Source organism: Larus michahellis, chromosome 4 (genome assembly GCF_964199755.1).
Source record: "Larus michahellis chromosome 4, bLarMic1.1, whole genome shotgun sequence".
Classification (NCBI taxonomy): Eukaryota; Metazoa; Chordata; class Aves; order Charadriiformes; family Laridae; genus Larus; species Larus michahellis.
This window is the reverse complement of record NC_133899.1, coordinates 92,468,177-92,484,015: the sequence shown is the minus strand read 5'-3', so window position 1 is coordinate 92,484,015 and position 15,839 is coordinate 92,468,177. Positions and strand designations below refer to the sequence as shown.

Genomic DNA, 15,839 nt, shown 5'->3' with positions numbered 1-15,839 from the left:
CGTGGGGGCTGTCCCAGCGCAGCCGCCCCCCCGAGGGACGCGTCCTGGAGCGCTTCCCCTCCGATGACCTTCTACGAATCCATGTTTCCCGCGCAGTGCGGACGCGTTGGCGGCCGAGCAGCCCCTTTGCCGGGGCTGCCCCTTCTCGGAGCTCGTCTTCAAAAGGCGCTGCTGCCTCGCAGGGGGCCGGGGGGGGGTGGGGGGGAGCGAAGCTCTTGTCGAATTTGCCGCTTTTCTCTGCGGTTTACGGCGACCTGCAGGCAGGGGCTGGCTCCCGAGGCCAGCGGTTACGCCACGCCAAGGTTCCCCGCGGGGTTTTCAGGCCGCGGCCTCCCGCCGGGTCCAGGCTTTCCATTCTGGGGGTCAGCCAAGACCGTCTCCTTTCCAGACCCGCCCCCCCAGAACGGGACACATCGCACCTTCCTTCTTCGCTCGGGAAGAATTAGGGGTTTTGTCCCTTTTCCCCCCGCCCCAACATCACCCATCGGATCCTCCCAGGTTCTTATTCATTTCACCCCCCCAGTGCCAATTCAGACACCAGAGTCTTCAAAAAACGCGGTTTTCCCAGATGTTAGAAGCGAAATCAGGCCTGCGCGGCTCAAACCGGGACAGCGTCTGAGACGGCTGCTCTCTTCCACCCAAAGCGATTCAATGACCCTCAAGCGGCCACGGGAGCTTCGACGGGACACCGAGGCGGGGTGGGGACCCTGCCCGGCACCGGGGTGGGGACACCGGGGGCGACATCGTGGAAGGACACCCGGGGGGTTTCCACCCGGAACTAATGTTCCTCTCCGCGTTTCCGGGGGTGCGCCGGCGGGACGGACCGGCCTCACCGGAAGCGTCCCCCGCCGGGCGGCTCCGCGGTAGGACCGAATGGCGGCGCCCTACTGGCACTTCCGGGCGAGCGGCGGCGCGGCCCGGAGATGTGGCGATGGCGGTTCCCGCGGTCGCTGCCGCCTGGAGGAGGTCAGGGCAGCCCGGGAAGCGCTCCGAGGGGTTCCCGGGGACGCTGAACGCCATGGGGGGCTTCGGGGCGGACGGGGGGGAGCGTGTCCGGGCGCCTGGGTCGCGGTGGGGAACGAACCGGGGAGGGGGTGGGGTCCGGCATTGGGATGCCCGGGCCCCCTCCCGCATTAACGGGGAGGCGTTGGGCTCTGGGAGTCCCGGGTTGGCTGTGGTGGCCGTGGGGGGATGTTGGGGTCCGGGGTGGGATGTTGGGGTCCGTGAGGTGTCGGGGTCCGCGGGGGATGTTGGGGTGCGGGGGGGGGGGGACGATCTTGGGCTTTCGTGAGGAGATGTTGGGGTCCGTGAGGGGATGTTGGGGTCCGGGGGGGTTGTTGGAGGTCTGTGGGGGGATGTTGGGACTCCATGAGGGTATGTCGGGGTCCGGAGGGGGACGTTGGGGTTCCGTGAGGAGATCTTGGGGTCTGGAGGGGCTGTCGGGGTCCATGAGTGGATGTCGGGGTCCGTGAGGAGATGTCGGGGTCCGGAGGGGGGAATGTTGTGGTTCTATGAGGGGATATTGGGGTCCGGGGGGGGGGATGTTGGGATTCTGTGAGGAGATGTTGGGGTGTGGGGGGGGATGTTGGGGTTCCATGAGGGTATGTTGGGGTCCGGGTGAAGGAGGTGGTGGGGTCCGCAGGGGGCTGGGGTCTGGAAAACGGGGACCACGGGATACGGGGGCTGGCCCCAGGCCCCCCTCCCGGTGCTCCAGGCCCCACTCTGAGCCCCCCACTCTCTCCCCCAGGTGCCGGTGGCGTCACCGTCCCCCGGGCGGGTCTCAAGAAGTTTGTGCTGCCCCCGGACTACAGTGGTAAGGGGGTTAAAGAGGGGGGGAAGCCCCCCCCGGGGATGGCAGGGGCACTCCCCGAACCAAGGCAGCCTGTGCCCCCCTGCACAGGGGCGTCCTGGGGACGGTGACCCTGCCACGCCTGTCCCCTGGCAGGTATCACCTTTCCGGAGAGGACGAAGCTGAAGTTCATGGAGAAGGTGCCGGCGGTGCCCAAGGTCAGACGGGAGCCCCGGCAGCTGCGTGACATCCGCGGCCCGTCCCACGAAGCCACCGAATTCACCCAGGGACAGTACGGGATCCTGGTGAGAGGGACAGGGCCCTGCTCCCCGCCCCCAGCCGGAGCTGGGGGGTGGCAAGGGGGAAGCCTGAAGGGGCCGGGGACAGCCTGGGCAGGAGGTGGGGTGGGTGCAAGAGTGGGTGCCGTCCAGGCTGGAGACCCGTGTCTGGCCCTGAGCCGTCCCATGGGCGGTGAGAACTCCAAAGAAACCAGCGACTGGAGGGGACTGGTGCCCAACTGGCTCCGAAAAGCTGTATCGACTGAGCTACTTTCATCAACAAGGGCCCCAGTTTCCCCAGTTTGGGGATACGGAATGTAATTATAGAATCGCAGAGTGGTTTGGGTTATAAGGAACCTTAAAGACCACCCAGTGCCACCCCCTGCCCTGGGCAGGGACACCTCCCACCAGCCCAGGTTGCTCCAAGCCCCGTCCAACCTGGCCTTGAACCCCTCCAGGGATGGGGCAGCCACAGCTTCTCTGGGCAACCTGGGCCAGGGGCTCACCACCAAGTCAAGAATTCTTCCTCAGATCTCATCCAAGTCTCCCCTCTTTCAGCTTAAAACCCTTCCCCCTCGTCCCATGGCTCCCCTCCCTGATCCAGAGTCCCTCCCCAGCTTTCCTGGAGCCCCTTGAGGGCCTGGAAGGGGCTGGAAGGTCTCCCCGGAGCCTTCTCTTCTCCAGGCTGAACCCCCCCAGCTCTCTCAGCCTGTCCTCCCAGCAGAGGGGCTCCAGCCCTCCCAGCATCTCCGGGGCCTCCTCTGGCCCCGCTCCAACAGCTCCGTGTCCTTCTGCTGTTGGTGCCCCAGCGCTGGGGGCAGCACTCTACCCCCGGGTGGAGCAGAGGGGCAGAATCCCCCCGCCTCGCCCTGCTTCCCACACTTCCTTTGGTGCAGCCCAGGGCGTGGGGGGTTCTGGGCTACCGTCGGACGTTGCCAGCTCTTGTTGAGCTTCTCATCCACCAACACCCCCAAGTCTTTCTCCTCAGGGAGAGTCTTCCTCTTCTCCTCTCCATCCGTTCTCCACCCAGCCTGGATTTGTGCTTGGGGTTGCCCCAACCCTTGCACTTGGCCTGGTTGAACTCCACGAGGTTGGCACGGTCCCACCTCTGAAGCCTGTCCAGCTCCCTCTGGATGCCATCCCTTCCCTCCAGCGTGTCGACCGCACCACACGGCTTGGTGGTTGAATTGGAAATGTGGCTTTGAGACTTCCTCAGTGAGGCTGCTCCCCCGCCAAAAAAAAAGCGTGTGAAGGTTGCGGGGGGGGACAGGACAGGGCAGAGGAACCTCTGTCTTCCTCACCCTGCCAGTGCTCGGTCCTTGAGGTGCCCCATCCTTCTCCCCACAGGCTATGGGGGGCGGGTACCTCCACTGGGGCCACTTCGAGATGATCCGCCTGACCATCGGCCGCAGCATGGACCCCAAAACCATGTTCGCCATCTGGCGCGTGCCGGCCCCCTACAAACCGGTGACGCGGAAGAGCCTGGGCCACCGCATGGGGGGCGGCAAGGGCCCCATCGACCACTACGTGACGGCGGTGAAGAGCGGGCGCCTGGTGGTGGAGGTGGGCGGGCGCTGCGAGTTTGGGGAGGTGAAACCCTTCCTCACCCAGGTGGCCAGGAAACTGCCCTTCCCCGCCATCCCCATCAGCCGCGACGGCCTCCAGCAGATGCGGCAGGAGGAGGAGGAGAAGAAGCTCAACAACCAAAACCCCTGGACCTTCGAGCGCGTCGTCACCGCCAACATGCTGGGGATGCGCAAGTACCTCAGCCCCTACGACCTGCGGCTGAAGGGACGTTACTGGGGCAAATTCTACCTGAAACACAGGGTGTAACGAGCAGCCCCTTAATTAAACCTTCCCACGACGACCTGCGTCGGCTGCTGTGGTTTTTTTTTGGAGGCGCAACCACGGGGCCAGGAGCATCCCGGTGCATCAGGGCTTGTGTCCTATGGCTGAGACCCCCCCCACACCCTGTCCCCAACGCAGCACCCCGGAGCGGAACGTGGGTGATCTCTTTATTGAGGAGGAGGGCTCCGGCGCGGGTGGCTTCACATCCGAAGAGGCGGCGAGACAGAGAAGTCGCCGCAGAGGAGCTCCGAGCGAGGGGAGAGGCTCCTTCTGCCACCCCGAGCAAGGCAGAGCCCTCTATGCCGCCCCGGGGAGGAACGCGGCTCCTCCGGCCGCTCCGCGCCACCGAGGAGGGGGCTGCTTGTCGCAGGGGACGCCGACCGTCGGCTGAAGGGAGGACGGGGAGCGAGGGGGGACTTCGGGGCGGTGGGAGGGAAGGGGGGAGCAGGGAAGGTGGTGGCTGCTCCTCTGGGGACAGGGGGGCTGTGTCGGTGGGATGTCCTCGGAGACAGATGGGGCGCGGGGCTGGCGGTGGGGGGGTCTCTCCGCTGGCTGGAGCCGCAGGTGGATGCGGGCAGGATCATCCGGGCGGCGGGGCAGGAGGGGGGAAAGGCCACCTGCAACGGGGAGGAAGATGAGGCACCGCCGAGGAAGGGGACGGGGCTGTCCCCGTCGCTCCCCGACGTGGCTGCCTGGGGACGCTCGGTCTCTGCCGGTGCCTTAGGGACCCGCCGGCAAGTCCAAGGCGGGGGTGAATCCCACCCCGCCGAGGTCTGAACCCGGGTGCGGGGTGGTACCGGGGACCCCGACTGTCCCCCTCCCGCCCCGCCGCGCACCCGGTCACCTGGAGGGCAGCGGGTGGGGGGGGTCTCAGGCGAAGATGCTCCCAATGCTGGCAGCCAAGATGATGGCGAGGATGATGCAGCATAGCATGATCATGATCTTCTTCTGCACGGGGAGAGAGGGGCCGTGAGGCAGGGCCGCGGGTGGCACGGGGCTGGGGAGGGGGGACAAGGGACAGGGAGGGGGGCAAGGGACAGGGAGGTGGGACGAGGGACAGGGAGAGGGGCTGGGGAGGCAGCGGGGGGAGGTGGGAGCTGGTTGCGTGTCGCGCCGGGACGTGGCTGTCCCGATGGCCCCCTGGGACAGGTGACCAAGTGCCAGCGCACAGGGAGGACGACGTGTCCCCATCGCTGTGACTTACCCAAAATCGTGGGGGGAAGACGATCTGGCCCATCCCGGCAAGAGCCCGTGGGGCTTCGGGGCGTCCCCAGCCCCGCGTTCCCCTGTCACATCTCCATCCCGAGGGGCCGCGGCGCTACAGCACCCCAAAACCCCGTCCCCAACCCCATGTCCTCGGCAAAAGCCACCAGCCCGGACACGATGTCACGGCCGCCGCCAGCTGAGCCGGAGCCGCGCTCAGCCCAAGGGCCGCCTCCTGCGTTTCGGGTGTCTGGGGGTGCCAGCCCCCGGCTTTGTCCCCGCAGCACCCAGCTTTGTCCCCGCAGCACCCCGGCGTGGCGTTGTGCAGGGAGAGGAGAGGCGCGGGGCGGGCGTCAGCAGGGGGATATTTATTGTAAAAAGAATTAAAATAACCGCCGTGGCCGCGTCCTCCCGCCCCGGCTCCCCGCAGCACCGGGGCAGTCGGCATCAGGGGACGTGCCAGCCGGGGACATCAAGGCCAAGAGGGGACAGTGTCCCCGGCGGCTCCATCTGCGTGGCACGGTGGACAGCAAAGCGCGGCCAGACCCGCTGGCAGCTGCCGGGGCCACCAACCCCCTCATCCTGACCGTCTCCCCGTCCCTCGTCACCGTGCGGGTGAGGGTCCGACCCTCCGAGCCGAGGCACGTTGTCCCCTCTCGCTGCCACATCCCCACGGCGTCACAGCGCCCGGGATGTCCTCCCAGCCCCCTCGATGTCCCCGGCAAGAGATGGGGGACCAGGAGAAGTTGATTTATCGGCAAAGGGAAAATAAATAGTTGAGTCCTGTCCCCTTTCCCGCTGGGGACACGAGGGACCGGCAGGACAAGCGGGGGCCGCAGGGGACAGGCCGGTGGGGGGAAGCTCCGGTGATGGAGGAAAGGGGAGCCGGGAGCCGGGCAGGAGCCGGTACGCGGGGGCTGAGGGCAGCAGGTCCGGGAGAAACGGGGAGAGGAAGGGGTCAGGCCGCGGTGCCGGGGAAGATCCCGCAGGGAGACGTCGCCGCTGGGACGGTCGGAAGCGTCTGGAGGAGGGAAAAGGGGAGACGTGAGCCCCCAGCCGGAGAGGGGTGGCGGGGAAGGGGACGAGGGACGGCAGCGGGGCGCCGCGGGTCCGGAGGGAGCGGGGATGGCAGAGACGGAAGGGAAGAGGCAGCCAAGCGCAGAGCCCAAATCCGGGGCAACGCGGAGCCCCCGGCATCGCGGACCACCGAGAAACGGGGAGCCCTGAGCACCGCAGAGCCCCCAGATGCCATGGAGCGCCCCCCCCCCCCCACCGCAGAGCCCCCAAAAGCCATGGAGCCCCACACACTGCAGAGCCCCACACATGGCAGAGCCCCCAAAAGCTGTGGAGCCCCCCCACACTGCAGAGCCCCCAAAAGCCATGGAGACCCCACACGCTGCAGAGCCCCCAGATGCCACGGAGCCCCCACACACGCTGCAGAGCCCCCCACATGGCAGAGCCCCCAAACGCCATGGAGCCCCCGCACACACCGCAGAGCCCCCAGATGCCGTGGAGCCCCACACGTTACAGAGCCCCCAAATGCCATGGAGCCCCCCCACACTGCAGAGCCCCCACATGCCATGGAGAACCCCCTACACTGCAGAGCCCCCAGATGCCACGCAGCCCCCACACAACGCAGAGTCTCCAAATGCCATGGAGCCCCCCACACACACCTCAGAGCCCCCAAACACCCTGGAGCCCCACACATTACAGAGCCCCCAAGTGCCATGGAGCCCCACACACTGCAGAGCCCCACACATTGCAGAGCCCCCAAACGCCATGGAGCCCCCGCACACTGCAGAGCCCCCAGATGCCATGGAGACCCCACACACTGCAGAGCCCCCCACATGGCAGAGCCCCCAAACGCCATGGAGCCCCCGCACACACTGCAGAGCCCCCAGATGCCGTGGAGCCCCCAGACACCGTAGACCCCCACACACTGCAGAGCCCCCAAAAACTGTGGGGCCCCACACACACCTGAGAGCCCCCAGATGCCGTGGAGACCCCCCGCATTGCAGAGCCCCCGAAAGGCATGGAGTCCACCACACGCTGCAGAGCCCCCAAAAACCGTGGAGCCCCCACACACACCGCAGAGCCCACAGATGCCAAGGACCCCCCCACACCGCAGAGCCCCCAAAAGCCATGGAGCCCCCCACACCGCAGCGCCCACAGACGCCACGGAGCCCCACACATTGCAGAGCCCCCAAACGCCATGGAGCCCCCCCCCCCCGCAGAGCCCCACACACTGCAGAGCCCCCAGATGCCATGGAGCCCCACACATTACAGAGCCCCCAAATGCCATAGACGCCCCCCCCCCCACCACCGCAGACCCCACAGATGTCATGGAGCCCCACACACCACAGAGCCCCCAAACGCCCTGGAGCTCCCCCCCCACACACACTGCAGAGCCCCCAGAAGGCACGGAGCCCCACATGCACTGCAGAGCCCCCAAAAGGCATGGACCCCCACACCTCAGAGCCCCCAAAAGCTGTGGAGCCCCCCCCCAGACCTCAGAGTCCCCACATGCCATGGAGACCCCCCAGATCTCAGAGCCCCCAGATGCCATGGAGCCCCCACACACCACAGAGCCCCCAAAAACCACGGAGCCACACATACGCCGCAGAGCCCCATGCACCGCAGAGCCCCCAAACGCCCTGGAGCCCCCTTCCCCCCCACCGCAGAGCCCCCAGACGCCGTGGAGCCCCCCCCACCGCAGGCCCAAGCAGCACCCAGCACCCCCAGCCCCAAAAGCAGCAGAAACCGAAGCACCGGAGAGCCGGACCCCGGCACAAAGCCCCACAGCGGGCAGAGCATGATGGTGGGACCAGGGTCCCGTGGCCCCGCGGTGGGGTTCTTCTACCCCCACCCCTGCCGCCACCCCCCCCAAAACACTTACAGACCGCAGCCCCTGCCCTGGGGGCTACTTCTTGTCTAGCCCCACAGAAAGTCCGATGATGAGGGCAACTATCCCCAGCAAGAGGGCCACTACCGCCGCCAAAATGAGCATCTTCTGGAGGGGGCGAGAGGGGAGACGGGGGCCGGTTACGCCTGCTCCATGGCGGGGGTCGGCGGGGGGGGGCGGGGGGGGCGGAACGGAGAGCAGAGGTGGGCAGAGAGGAGCCCAGAAGAAGCAGAGATGCTGCAGAGCCGGGGACGGGGCAGGAGGGGCTGAGCCCTCACCAGCTCATCACACCTGAGGGTAGGAAGGAGCTCAGGGTGGGGGGAATGGGGACAGAGCTGCCAACCCCATGGGGGGGGGTCACGAGGGGAGGAGCAGGGACCAGTCGGTGTGGCTGGGGGTCACTGGGAGCCATCGGGGTCATCTGGGGGACCACTGGGGACACGAGATGTGGCTACTGGAGGGGACGGGGAGATCCTGGGAGAACTGGGAGATGCGGCTGAAGGACAGAGGGGGACGCCGGGGGTGCCCGTGGGATGCTGGGGGGGGGGCTGCGGAGGGGTAACATGGGGACTGGGGGTGGTTGGTGGTGGGGGGGGTACGACAGCGGGGCCGTGGGTCCGGCTCACCCTCCTGGCCTCACTTTGGTACTTCACGGCCTTTTTGGTGTCGGCCACGGCCCGTTCCACGAAGCCGACGGACTGGTCCATGTTGTTCTCGATGCGGTCGATCATGGCTCCCTACGGGGCGCGGGAGGGCAGGGGCCGGGGGGCCGGGGTGGGGGCGGCGGGGCGGAAGGCAGAGAGAGACAGAGAGAGAAAGAAAAAAGAGGCGGGGGGGAGGGGGGGGGACACAAGGGGACACGCTGAGGACCCCCGTCCCCCCGCCCCGACCTTGCGCGCCTGGCCCCGGTACTGCAGCGCCTTCTTGGTCTGCTGGTTCGCCTGCTCCACGTGCTCGCTGGTGTGCATGACGTATTGCTCCACGTTATCCAGCAGCCCACCCTGCGGGGGACGGGAGAGGGGACACCCCTCAGCGGGGACACGGCGGCACGGCCCCCGGGGCACGTGGCGCGACCCCCACGGCGCAGGTACTCACCCTTCCCCGCTGCGCGCAGCGGCTCCTCGCATTGCATGGGGTTGGGGAAGTGGGAGGGGGACAGAGAGGGGCTGAGAGAGAGGGGCCGGGACCCCCGCGGTGTGGGGCGCATCCCCACCCACCCCCCCACCCACCCCCGCCATCCCTAAGACCCCCACGGTTGGGTGCTGCCGGGTGGCCCCATGGGGACCTGGGCACCGGTCACCACCCGGCCCCGTGCGGCTCCGTGCCCGTACGGCTCCCCGCGGTGCCTCGTGCAGGCGCCCACGGGGCTCCGTGTCACCCCGTGTCCCCGTGGAGCCCTGGGCAGCCCTGCGTGCCGCTTCCTGGGCGCCTTCATGCGCCGGTCCCTGCTTGTCCCCGTGCAGCTGATGCACAGGTCCCTTCTTGTCCCCATGCGGCCCCTTGCACAGGACACTGCTTGTCCTTGTCACCCCATGCACAGGTCCCTTCTTGTCCCCATACAGGCCTTGCACAGGTCCCTGCTCATCCCCATGGCCAGGTCCCTGCTTGTCCCCATGCTGCTCTTGCACAGGTCCCTCCTTGTCCCCATGGAGCCGCATGCACAGGTCCCTGCTTGTCCCCATGGCCAGGTCCCTGCTTGTCCCCATGCAGCCCTTGCACAGGTCCCTCCTTGTCCCCTTGCAGAGGTCCCTTCTTGTCCCCATGCCCAGGTCCCTGCTCGTCCCCATGCAGTCCCTTGCACAGCTCCCTCCTTGTCCCCGTGGAGCCACATGCACAGGTCCCTTCTTGTCCCCATGCACAGGTCCCTCCTTGTCCCCATGGAGCCACATGCACAGGTCCCTTCTTGTCCCTGTGCCCAGGTCCCTGCTTATCCTCATGCCCAGGTCCCTGCTCGTCCCCATGCAGCCCTTGCACAGGTCCCTGCTTGTCCCATTGCACAGGTCCCTTCTTGTCCCCATGCCCAGGTCCCTGCTTGTCCCCATGCAGCCCTTCCACAGGTCCCTCCTTGTCCCATTGCAGAGGTCCCTGCTTGTCCCCATGCTCAGGTCCCTGCTCATCCCCATGCAGCCCTTGCACAGGTCCCTGCTCGTCCCCATGCCCAGGTCCTTGCTTGTCCCCATGCCCAGGTCCCTTCTTGTCCCCATGCCCAGGTCCCTGCTTGTCCCCATGCACAGGTCCCTTCTTGTCCCCATGCCCAGGTCCCTCCTTGTCCCATTGCAGAGATCCCTTCTTGTCCCCATGCCCAGGTCCCTGCTTGTCCCCATGCAGCCCATGCACAGGTCCCTCCTTGTCCCTGTGCACAGGTCCCTGCTCGTCCCTGTGCAGCCCTTGCACAGGTCCCTGCTCATCCGCGTGCACCCCGTGCACAAGTCCCTCCTTGTCCCCCTGCACGGGTCCCTGCGTGTCCCCGCGCCGCCCGTACCTGGTTCTCCACCAGCATGGCGATGTCGACGAACATGTCGTGCAGCTCCTTGATGCTGCTCTCCAGCCGCACGATGTCCTTGTGCCGCCCCTCGATCTCGCTCAGCGCCTGCTTCGAGATCTGCGAGTCCATGATCTGCAACAAGAGCCGGGGGCGGGGGGGGGGAAGGTTGGTGGCACGGGGACCGTCAGCCGGGGGGCTTGTCCTGGTCCCCTATGTGTCCTCCCGGCGCGGTGTCGCTCACCCCCGAGGTGAAGATGGAGGGGTTCCCGCTCTCCAGCATCTCCTCCAGCTCCTCGTCTGTCGTGTTCTTGCCGGCTGCGGGGACATGGGGACAGGGGTGGGGACATGGGGACAGGGGTGGGGACAGGCTTAAAGGGATGGGGCTGGGGCCGGGGGGGGGGGGCACGCACTGATCTCGAGCTGGCGCTGGATCCGGCCCTTGCTGCGCTCCCGAAAGTCCACCTGGGCCTCGTTGTACTTGGTCATGACGTCAACGAACTTGCGGGACAGGACCGAGTGCTGGGGACGGGGACAAGGACATAGGGATGGGGACACCCCGGGCACGGCATCTCCCCAGCCCCTGGCGGGGAGAGGACCCAGTGCTGGGGATGGGGACAAGGACATGTTCCCATGGGCATGACTCCTCCCTGGGGACACCCTGGGCATGGCACCTCCCCAGTCCCCAGGAGACAGGAACCAGTGCTGGGGACGGGGACAAGGACATGGATCTGGGGACACCTCAGGCACGGCACCTCCTTGTTCCCCAGGGGACAGGAATGAGTGCTGGGGATGGGGACAATGACATGGGGCTGGGGACATCCTGGGCATGGCACCTCCCCAGCCACCAGGGGACAGGACCCAGTGCTGGGGACAGGGACAATGACATGGGGCTGGGGACACCCTGGGCATGGCACCTCCCCAACCCCCGGGGGACAGGAACCAGTGCTGGGAATGGGGACAAGGACATGTTCCCACAGGCATGACTCCTCCCTGGGGACACCCTGGGCATGGCACCTCCCCAGCCCCCAGGGGACAGGAACCAGTGCTGGGGACGGGGACAAGGACATGGATCTGGGGACACCTCAGGCACGGCACCTCCTTGTTCCCCAGGGGACAGGAATGAGTGCTGGGAATGGGGACAATGACATGGGGCTGGGGACACCCTGGGCATGGCACCTCCCCAACCCCCGGGGGACAGGACCCAGTGCTGGGGACGGGGACAAGGACATGGGGCTGGGGACACCCTGGGCATGGCATCTCCCCAGCCCCCAGGGGACAGGAACCAGTGCTGGGGACAGTGCTGGGGACATGGGACACCCGAGGCGTGGCATGTCCCCATGGGCCGTTTTCCCAGGGGACAGGGCCAACATCTGGGGACGGGGATACCCCAGGCAGTGCACGTGCCAGCCCCAGGGGACAGGAGCGAGGGTGTGACACTGGGGACACCTCCGGCAGACACCTCAGGGAACAAGATGGGGTGCTGGGGATGGGGACAGAGCAGGGACGGTCTGGGCATGGCATGTCCCCACCCTGGGAGATAGGGCAGGACAAGGCGTTGGGGCTGGGGCGGGGGACTTGAGACCCAGGGGACCCAGGAGGTGGCATGTCCCAGCCCACAGGGGACAGGACAGAGTGTTGAGGACAGGTCAGAGGGACGTGAAGCCTGGGAGCACCCAGACATGGTGTGTCTGGGACGGGGTGCTACTGGGGACAGGGGACGGAGACGGGAGACCTGGGGACACCCAGGACACGCCACATCTCCAGCCCATGGGGGACAGGGTGGGATGGGGTGCTCAGGACCTGGAGGTGCTGGATGGGGACAGGGGACGGAGATAGGAGACCTGGGGACACCCAGGACATGTCACATCTCCAGCTGATGGGGGACAAGGTGGGACGGGATGCTCAGGACCTGGAGGTGCTGGGTGGGGACAGGGGACGGAGATAGGAGACCTGGGGACACCCAGGACATGTCACATCTCCAGCTGATGGGGGACAAGGTGGGACGGGATGCTGAGGACCGAGGGGGTGCTCAGTGGGGACAGGGGACGGAGATGGGAGACCTGGGGACACCCAGGACATGTCACATCTCCAGCTGATGGGGGACAGGGTGGGACGGGGTGCTCAGGACCAGGGGGTGCTGGGTGGGGACATCCCCGGCAGCGGGTCCCAAGGACCGGAGCTCACCTGGGACTTGCGTATCCGGAGGTCGGCGGAGGACCGTGCCTCGTCCTGCTCGATGTTCCTCTCCATGCCTGCCGAGAGCCGGACCCCAGCCCGTCAGGGACCTTCCCCATGGTCCCGGTGTCCCCAGCACACCCCACCCTTCCCGTGGGGACAGCGGGACGCGTGGGGCCGGGTGGCACGGCGCTGGGGACGCGGCCACTCACTCTTCAGCTTGTTGCGGACGCTGTTGGCCATTTTCTTGATGTCCGCCGTCAGCTGCTCCAGGTCGTCTTTGGTCTCTGCAGGGTCGCGGCACGTGAGACGGGGAAGCCACCGCGGGAATGTCCCCGAGAAGGGGACCTAGGGACGGAGAGGGGGGGGGACGACGGGGGACAACCACTGCCGCCACACTCACTCTGCTCAGGGATGGGGGCCGAGAGGATGATGCTGTAGAGCTTCTTGGCCTCCTCCACGTTCTCCGAGATCTTGTCGATGTTTTGCCGGGTCTCCTCGATCTAAACAAGGTGGGGACAATGTCGGGGGGGGGGGGGGGGGGAACGGGACACGACGGGAACGGGGACAAGAGGCCCCACCCCGCACACACACCGTTGTCCCCCCCGCCCCCCCGGCCCCTCACCTCCGCGAAGAACTCATCCATGAACGCCGTGTTGTCCACGGCGATCTCCAGCTCCTCGGTGTCATCGTCCACGTCCTGCTTCTGCGGGGTACGGCAGGGCGGGGGCAGCGCTCAGGGGTGTCACCCCCCCCCAGGAGATACCCACACCCCCCCCCCCAAACCCCCCGGGTGACAGCCACCCCGCGGGGCCGGGGCAGCCACCGGCCATCCCAGCTCTGCAGGGTTGGCAGGGGAGGGGACAAGGCGAGGGCAGCCATGGGGATGTGGTGGCACAAGGAGTGGCATCTGCAGCAGTGGCGGGGGGGGGGGGGGGACAGGGAGGGGGACGACGGGGACACACCACCGAGCTCGTTTCACATCTGGCTGCGCACAGCCATGGAATTAAGGGATTGTTGGGTTTGGCCGGAGGGAGGGGACAGGGACGGGGACGGGATAGGGTTTTATGGCCCCGACCTTCGTCCCGTGGCAAGTCTGAGCAGCGCCGGGGCTCGGCTTTGGGGGGGGGGGGGACAGGGGACGGGACACCCGAAGGTGGCCGTCACCCATCACCCTGGCGTCACCCCTCGTCCCCAACCACGGGCTGCCGGCTCTGTCCCTTCCCTGGGTGTCACCCCCGTCCCCTCCGCCTCCCCTCGCCCCAAGGGGTAACCGGTGCTGGGTTGTGGCACCCTGTGGAGGGGGACAGACCCCTTCTGGGGACACCCCCACCCCCCCACCCCCCCCAGCCCAGTCCCGTTTCCCCCCCCCCCCCCGCCCCCCACTGCCTCATCGCAGCGGGGTAAAAATAAAATTAATCCCTTCTGTCCCTCCCCAGGGTTTTATCTGCTGCCTTCGTAATCCCCGCTAAATCCCCGCCAAGCCTCCCTGCCACCGCTGCCCGCCCCACGGCGGGGCCCGGCTGTGGGGCTGGGGGGCTGTTGGGGGTTGGGGACACCCCCACCCCCACCCCCACCCCCCGACGCCGCTGACAATGGGGCAGGGAGGTCCCCGGGTGGCAGGGGGTGGGGGGGGATGGGGGGCAGCGGGGGCCCCACGGCCGGGCGGGAGAAGGGAGGAGGAAGCGGCGACGGTGGCGTGGGGCGCGGGACGGGGTGCTGCCTCCCCCCCCCCCCCCCACTGCGGGCACCCCACATCCGCTCCCGGCCCCCCCAAGGCGATGGACACCCCCTCTCTGCCCCACACAGCCTTGGCGGGGGGGGGGGGGGGGGTTGGGGGGGGCTGGCATCTCCCCATTGCACCCCCCAGTATGGGGGAACAGCCCTCGTCTGGGGGGTTGATGTCCCCACAAAATGTCCTCCCCACCCCCAAATGGCACAGAGGGGTGACACCCCCCGCCCCGCTCCCTTCTGTCTAACCCCCCCCTCCCCATCGCCGTGGGGCTGGCTCTTGGGGCCCCCCGTCCCCTGTGGTACCCCCATCCCTGCCATGTCCCCATCTGAGGGACCCCCATCCCCGCGCCCCCCCCCGCGCACCATGGGGTGCGGTCTTGGTGACATCCATCCCCGCGACGTCCCCGTCTCGGGGACCCCCATCCCCGCGAGACACCCCCAGGCACCGCGGGGTGGGATCTCGGTGACATCCATCCCCGCCACGTCCCCATCCACCACGGACCCGGGTCTCAGGGCCCCCCCCGTCCCCATGTCACCCCCGTGCACCACGGGGTGGGGTCTCAGGGACCCCCATCCCTGTGTCACCCAGCTCCTGGGGGAGCAGGGTCCCAGCCAGCCCCGGGGACCCCCACTCCACGAGGTGTCCCCTGTCCCCTCTCCACCCCAGGGGTCTCTCACCGCCTTGAGCTGCTCCAGCCGGTCCTTCATGGTGGCCCCGAGGGGTGACGGGTCGCCGGGGGGGTCCCCGTCCTCGCCCACCGCAGGGATGGGGGACGCTGGCTGGGCCTCCTACATCCAGACGAGGTGGCGGGTGGCCCTGTCCCCCTCCCTGTCCCCAAGCCCGGGGCTGTCCCTTCGCTAATCCCCAGTGACAGGCACAAGGAAGGCAGGAAGGCGCCGAGGGGAGGGACGAGGTGGAGCCACCCTTCACCTGGGACACCCGGGGACACCGGTCCCGTTAAAGGCGACGGCTGGGGGTGCCCACCGGCCACCCCGGGAGGTGGCAGCGAGGCGGGGGCGGATGTGGGGTGGCCCCCGGCTGGCAGGCGATGAGGAAGCTGGTCCCCAGGAGGGTCACGCGCCAACGACGTGTCCTCCCCTGCCGTGGCCGGCTACGGAGGGAGAGGGGACATGGCTGGGGACGCGGGTGGGGGACATAAGTGGGGATAGGGGGCTCAGCTGGGGATAAGGGACACGGCTGGGGGACATGGCTATGGGTAGGGGTCGCAGCTGGAGGGGACATGTCTGGGGGATAGGGGACACAGCTGGAGTCACAGCTGGGGATAGGGAACACGGCCGGGGACACAGCTGGGGGGTCACGGCTAGGGATAGGGGACAGCTGGGGGACATGGCTACGGGTAGGGTCACAGCTGGAGGGGAAATGTCTGGGGGATAGGGGACACAGCTGGGGTCACAGAGGGGGGA

The 15,839-nt window shown here is 67.8% G+C and overlaps 2 protein-coding genes across 7 annotated transcripts; one reads left to right on the top strand and one right to left on the bottom strand.

The window, feature by feature from the left end:
• Positions 1 to 868: 868 nt before the first annotated feature.
• MRPL16 (mitochondrial ribosomal protein L16) lies at positions 869 to 3,934 on the top strand. Its single transcript, XM_074582500.1, has 4 exons — positions 869 to 966; positions 1,748 to 1,813; positions 1,946 to 2,094; positions 3,415 to 3,934. Exons 1-4 carry the CDS (start codon positions 924 to 926, stop codon positions 3,898 to 3,900), a joined length of 744 nt encoding a protein of 247 aa, XP_074438601.1. The 5' UTR covers positions 869 to 923; the 3' UTR covers positions 3,901 to 3,934.
• Positions 3,935 to 4,065: 131 nt separating this feature from the next.
• STX3 (syntaxin 3) lies at positions 4,066 to 15,458 on the bottom strand. Of its 6 annotated transcripts, none has more exons than XM_074582496.1 (11): positions 15,093 to 15,291; positions 13,306 to 13,386; positions 13,084 to 13,183; positions 12,893 to 12,967; positions 12,690 to 12,757; positions 10,916 to 11,024; positions 10,747 to 10,820; positions 10,503 to 10,637; positions 8,647 to 8,757; positions 4,760 to 4,863; positions 4,066 to 4,532 (listed from the first exon to the last, which is right to left on the bottom strand). In XM_074582496.1, the coding sequence occupies exons 1-10, from the start codon at positions 15,120 to 15,122 to the stop codon at positions 4,786 to 4,788; spliced, it is 861 nt and encodes a 286-aa protein (XP_074438597.1). In that variant the 5' UTR covers positions 15,123 to 15,291; the 3' UTR covers positions 4,066 to 4,532; positions 4,760 to 4,785. The 6 variants fall into 6 exon arrangements, 5 of the variants coding, with proteins under 5 accessions (XP_074438597.1, XP_074438598.1, XP_074438594.1 ...); XM_074582497.1 differs by lacking the exon at positions 8,647 to 8,757 and adding an exon at positions 8,911 to 9,021 and having other exon boundaries at positions 4,409 to 4,532; positions 15,093 to 15,266; XR_012586442.1 differs by lacking the exons at positions 4,066 to 4,532; positions 4,760 to 4,863 and adding exons at positions 5,472 to 6,139; positions 8,015 to 8,128 and having other exon boundaries at positions 8,647 to 9,021; positions 15,093 to 15,266.
• Between the last annotated feature and the right edge of the window lie 381 nt (positions 15,459 to 15,839).